We start from the raw sequence: 6,270 nt of genomic DNA, 5'->3' as shown, positions 1-6,270 counted from the left end.
AAAAAAAAAAAAAAAAAAAAAAAAAAAAAAAGAGAGGAAGTTTTTGGAAACCGCGTTTGTACTCACCAGCGATTATGACGCGGGCCGTGTGACTGATTTGACCCTCTCCGTTTCGAGCGATGCACGTGTAATCCCCGATGTCCTCGCTCTTGATGGTCGAGATCCTGAGCTCGGTGCCGTCGTTGAATATTCCTATGGTTGACGAGGGCTCGACCGGATTCGCGTCCTTGTACCAAAGAATCTCGGGTGTCGGCGTGCCCTCCGCCTGGCAGTTCAATATTATCGCATCGCCCACGTTCACGTAGATCATCTCCTCCGGCGTGATGCTAAATTTTGGCGGCGCTACGAAAACCAACCAATCGTTTTTATCCTCCCTCGACACTCTTGGAACTGTAAGCAGATCGCGAGCGAAAAAAAGTGGAACGTGATTTTTCCGTGCGCGGAGACGCCCGATCGTAGTGCGGGTTTTCATTCAGATCCAGATTCGCGATTCGTTCTTGTCGATCGTCGAGTCGAAAGGTGGAAACGCGATTGATCAAGTTTTACGGGATCACACTCGATGCAAAACGTTTTCTTTATCCCTCGACCACGTGCAATGCGCCTCTCTCGTAGAACGAGAGTAAGAAAGAAAGAAAGAAAGAAAGAAAAAAGGAAGAGAGCAGCCAGCCAAGTGGATATTGCGATCGCATTCCTCCCATTGTTTCTTCGATCGAATCGAAAAGACACGTCGAAGGACGGAAAAGAGGAGAAAAACGAAGGAAGGAAGGAAGGAAGGAAGGGGCGATAGTTTAGAAGCGCGAAGACGAGTAAACGACCAGAGCCAGAGAAACGATTTGAAAAGTACAAAGAGCGTTTTTGGTCGAGTGGTTCTTCTCTGTTTGACGCCGTTGGCAAATCCTTAGTCGTCGCAATCGGTCTGCACCGACGTTCCTCCTCGTGCGACGACGATGACGTGGGCTCGAGTGTAGCCGTGGGCTCGATGTACACGAACTCGGTGAGAAAGAGAGAGAGAGAAAACAAGGGAGAAAACAGCGAAGGAGGGAACGTCGTAAGAGATACGAGGAGAAAAAGAGAGAGGAGGAAGAGTACCGTACCGTTTCCTAAAACATCTAAACGCATCAGTTCCCCGCGGCCATTCCGTCGTTTATGGCCAAAGAAAACGAGGCGGTAAGTTTTCCTTTCTACCATTTTTCTTCCGTTCCACCATTCCCTGTCTGTCCGGTTCAATGTCCCCACGACACCTTGGCGTGGTTAAAACTTTATTTATTTACGCGCATCCGCTTACGAAACCAAAGAATCGAATAGAATCGCGATATGGAATACCGTTACTTTCCGTCTCATTTCTTTTTCTTCCTCCTTTCCTTCCCCTTCCCTTCCCACCGTTTCCCCCTCTTATGCCCAACGCTTATCTTATCTTATCTCTTTCTCTCTCTTTCTCCACCTCTTTTCCTATGTAATTTCGCGATAGAGCGAGACGAGAGTCGGTCGATGGTTCGAAGGTAGGAAAATTGGCTGACCGTTGGAAAGAGAGGGAGGGGATAGTGGCCAATGAAAGTACTCGTCGCGGTCGTAAAATCTTCTTAAGCGCGAGATAATATATTAACGAGACCGGTTGGAGCTAGAAGCGATGTAAAAAAAACTTGGCCGCGCTCGGTTAAAAACTTTCCACTTAAATTGCACTCCCTGAAGAAACTCGTTCCATTATCGCGCTTAAATCGAGTCTTTTTTTTTTTCTTTCTCCCTCCCTTAAATCGATTGATTTTTCTTTTTCTTTTTCTTTTTTTTTTTTTCTCGTCGATCGATTCTTTTCGACGAATCTAATTTGGAAGAATATTAAAAAAACTTCTTTTAGCAAGAATGGGACGAAGCGTTTGGACTTTCGACGGGACGATCGGTCGTCAACGAAGGAAAGGCGACAGTTTTTTCGATCGATTCCTCCTGTTCGGAGAGGAAAGAGGAAAGAGTACTCACCGTGGACGTCCAGGTGGAACCAGGTACCGTTCTTGTTGGGCGACCTGTTGAGGAAGACGACCTTGCACTCGTACCATCCTTGATCGCTCTCGCGGATGTCGGTCAGGTTGAGGCTCGCCCCGCCGTAAGGTGAGTTCGGGCTCACCCTCGAGACTCGACCTTCGTAACCCTCGCCACTGTGGGTCGGATACGAGTCGTACCATATGTATATCGGTATCTCCTGCCCCTTGCACCAACACAAACACGCAACATAAACGAGGGATCGTCGTGGAAAAAAAGAAAATAAAACGCGCTGGTACATACTGGTGCGAGACACTTCGCTTCGGGATTCAAGGAGAAGGGGAAGATGAGAAGAAGAAGAAGAAGAAAAAGAAGAAAGAAGAAGAAAGGCGTGGCGTTAAAAAAAAGAAGGGGAGGGGAGGGATAGAGAAATGTGAATCTGCTCGCACCAGCTGCCGGTTAATGAATAATGAGAACGAATGAATACGAAAGAGACAGAGGATGCAGAGCGTGTGCGAAGAAACGATCGACAATTCGAGCCGAACGTAACGAATAATATTTCGAACTCTTTCTTTGAGAAAGGAATCCTCTTATAGATTTTTCACATTCCGCGCTTCGTTCGTTGCGTTCGACTCGAGTTGTCGTATTCCATGCAACTCTCTACGGCAAACAGCAAGGAATATGGCGCGCGATGAAAGAAGTATGAATCCGTCGGGCAAAGAGCGTGCGCGTGGATAGAAGAGAGAGAGAAAGCGGGCGCCACGAAACTTTTACGCAACCGCTACACGTCACGTGCAAAGAGAGGGAATACTCCCCTTCGATCCTGGATCTTCTCCTCCTCGATCGAGGATCGACGAGGAGCTCTTGGTAAAAATATAGCTATGGACATGCTGCGATTAACGGACGTCTCTTTTTCTTTTTTATCGAAACAATCGGTGGTTGCTTTTCCAAAAACAATCGATCTTATCGTAATCGAAATGGTGCGCATATTATCGACGCGTTAATCGATACTCGTTCGCTCCAGAGTTAACAACTTGTCGAAGAAAGTAAAGATTGTTTAAAAATTTCGAATAAACTTGCTTTCAAATAATTGTTTATTAAAATGCTCGAACAAACGTCTACTCCTATTATATCATAATTGATCCCGAGCTTTTCGAGTAAGCTGCGATTGCACTCGTTTCGATAAATAAATCGAAGCAACTTTATCCGTAATTTAAGCCAATTTAAATTTCGCTGCGTGCAAGGCGATACGCGCCGTTTCGTCCACCGCTTGGATAAAAAGTTGACGAACGACGCTCTCTCTCTGTCGTCAAGCTCGTCGATACTTACTTATCGACCGAGCAGCGTTCAGAAAGAGGCGCGAAAAATCGGTCACTCGAAACGGCGCGGTGCCCTCTAATCAAGCCAGTTCTATCGGCGCGCGGAAAAAAAGGGGGGAGAAAGCCAGAGGGGAAAGACTAAGACGAAGACTAAGAAGAAGAGGAAGAAGAAAAAGAAGGAGTGAAAAAAAAAAAAAACGTGGGGTGACGATCGTACGTTGGCCATTGACTGCCCCAGTTGATGCTTTCTATTTCGAGCTGGCCTACTTGCGTCGGCGTCGCAGTCATCGTGCTTGCAAACCACACTGATTTCAATATTATTCTCCCTCGAGCCACGGAAAGAGAGAGAGAGAGAGAGAGAGAACTCGTTCGATATTGCGATTTCGTGGCAAGTTGTCGCGCTCCACCGCTCCATACAGCTCCGAAACAAACAATGAGCGAACGCGTTCCCGCGTCCCAAACGTCTCGAACGAGAAAAAAAAAAAAAAGAAAAACAATTGGTTCTTCTTCCACCCTAAAAATTCCCAACCCTTCGTTTCCGCTCGAAGATCACAAAACGAATTAAATCCCATCAAATTTATTTATTTCTTTTTCTCTCTCTCTCTCTCTCTCCCATTCCACCATTTTCTACCCTTTCCAAAAGAAACGAAGAATACCGCGGCACGTCTGGGAAAAAAGAAATAGCTTTATTCGACTCGGAACGGAGTCGTATAGAACGGTTTCGCACGAGCGGTCGCGACTGTATCTGGGTCAGGTGTGTTTGCCTTATTTTACCCCGTCAAGAAGCCTTCTCTGTTCCTAGTCACTGGCTACCTTCTGGACGCGTTACGTCGACGATAATCGAAAAATTTTTGAAATTCGACGACTTCTTTCGAAGTGTCAACGTCTATCTTACGAATAACGCGAAATCAATCAGATTTCGAGCCCATTCTGAATGATCAGAATCTCGAAACGGAGCGTCACTTATCATTTTCTCCATCGCTGATTCCTCAACGAATATAATTTCGAATTCATCTTCGCTCTAAGCTGATTTTATTTCCAAAATTCTTTTAATTCTTTGCACTGCAGGCCTGTTTCGGTCGAAGCAACTCCAGACTCAGATTCAATGGCCTCATAAGATTACCATAAGATAATTACTCTCATAACATTATACTCATACCACACGTCTTACAAATAACGCGAAATCAATCAGATTTCGAGCCCATTCTGAATGATCAGAATCTCGAAACGGGGCGTCACTTATCATTTTCCGCTGATTTCTCAACGAATATAATTTCGAATTCATCTATTTCCAAAATTCTTTTAATTCTTTGCACTGCAAGCCTGTTTCGGTCGAAGCAACTCCAGACTCAGATTCAATGGCCTCATAAGATTACCATAAGATAATTACTCATTAGATTATACTCATAAAGGTCTTAGGAACCTATTTATGATATTCTAAAAGAATCAAACATAAATAAATATTGTTCAAGTTGCCGCAACAATCCCATTGAAGAGCAAAGGGTTAAAGCTTCTAAAACTTACGAAACTGTATAATACTTTTCGCCAAGATCGTTAGAACGATAATTAAAGTTTACGATGAAGAGATAAAGAGGTAAGGATACCGCGCTCTTATTAATTCGAGACAACAAAGAAATCTAGCGCGGACAAAGACCGCCGCCTCTCGAGTTGGCGCACGAAACGTCGAGGGTTAATAAAATCCTGCCGTGGAGAAACGTCAACTCCTTTCGTTTCTCGCGAATCTCGTGGAGGAGCTAAAACTCGTGGCTAACCATCGAACGAACCGGCGAAACGTCAACGAAGCGTGAGAGAGAGAGAGTTTCCTATCCCCCCAACGTTTATTCCTCCGTGTCCTTTCTTCCGTCCGGCTTACTCCACAGCGAATTTAAACGCGAATCGTTCACGGGACGGCGGGCCGGCCAATTTACAGCAGCAGGGTGTAATCTCCTCCTCCTCCTCCTCCTTCTCCTCGACTTTACGAGCAAACCTCGACGCGTTGTTTCGAGTTGTTTCGAATTGTTTCTTCTCTTTTTTAGAGGAATTCTTCGAGATTGAGATACTCTTATCTAAAACTTTAAATGGAAAAATGGCGAATCGGTGGTTAGGTTCAGAGATAATTTTATAATAGGAGGTAAAAATCGAGTGGTTCTCTTCTTTTTTTTTTACACTTTGAAAGGGCAACCGGTGGGAAAGTAATCCAAAGAGACACTCTTTCCTTTGATTCTTCTAGTTTTCGTTTCGGAAAGTTTCGTTCAAAGAACGACTCTCTCTTATCTCTGGAATCTTTGTGGCTTGACGATCTCCTCCTCCTTCTTAGTTAGGGAGGGAGAATCGTAAAACCGATAATCGAGGAGCAATTGTATTTTCTTACCCGTGTTTTCGATTCCGTGTTCACGGAATCTCTGGTATATTTGAACGCGAGATAACCGGGGTTGTGGAAAACTTATCGCTGTTCTGTTGGAGGACAATTAACTCCAACACCCCCTCGAGAAGAAGTATCTTGGAATTGGCCCGTGCGCTGGATATACGAGGGGAAATCGATGTAACGAAACGACAATGGCCGAGGGAACTCGACCTCTCTCCCTTCCACCTCTCCCCATTCACGGACACGGTTCTCCTTAATCGCCGTTCAAACTCTTCGCTTCGCCTCGATCGAATCGGTTGGACTTAAAATAATCGGTTGCCCACGCGATACCACGAATATTCGAACGCTCTTTCTTTTTTTCATCCCTCTATCGTTTCTACTTTTACTTCAGTAGAGAAATATTTTATTTCGGCGAAGAAAGATTTGAGAAAAATTGGGAAGGGAGAGAATTGTCTCGGATTGTCGCGCTCCAATCGATTAATTAATTTCTAGGCGTCTTAATTAAGGAACGGTATCCAACGAGGAGAACGGTATCGCGTTCGATCTCTTTTCAAATTTTTAATAAATTTATTATATATAAATATTATATAAATTATATAAATATTATATAAATTA

At 44.5% G+C, this 6,270-nt stretch overlaps 1 protein-coding gene across 9 annotated transcripts in view; it reads right to left on the bottom strand.

Moving 5' to 3' along the window:
• Positions 1 to 6,270, bottom strand: part of LOC102675860 (protein turtle) — a 53,539-nt gene that overhangs the window by 25,933 nt on the left and 21,336 nt on the right. For all 9 annotated transcript variants that reach the window (XR_004149802.1, XR_004149803.1, XM_031508607.1 and 6 more), the window contains exons 5-6: positions 1,972 to 2,197; positions 67 to 390 (exon numbers count right to left, since the gene is read on the bottom strand). Coding sequence is in view for 7 of the 9 variants with exons in the window: in XM_031508607.1 (XP_031364467.1) it covers positions 67 to 390; positions 1,972 to 2,197 (550 nt within the window). In the remaining 2 variants the exon portion in view is untranslated. The remainder of the gene's footprint in view (positions 1 to 66; positions 391 to 1,971; positions 2,198 to 6,270) is intronic.

This window comes from Apis dorsata, unplaced genomic scaffold, assembly GCF_000469605.1.
Source record: "Apis dorsata unplaced genomic scaffold, Apis dorsata 1.3 scaffold_92, whole genome shotgun sequence".
NCBI lineage: Eukaryota > Metazoa > Arthropoda > Insecta > Hymenoptera > Apidae > Apis > Apis dorsata.
Note: the sequence above shows the minus strand (reverse complement) of the source record. Positions and strands in the feature narration are given on the sequence as shown.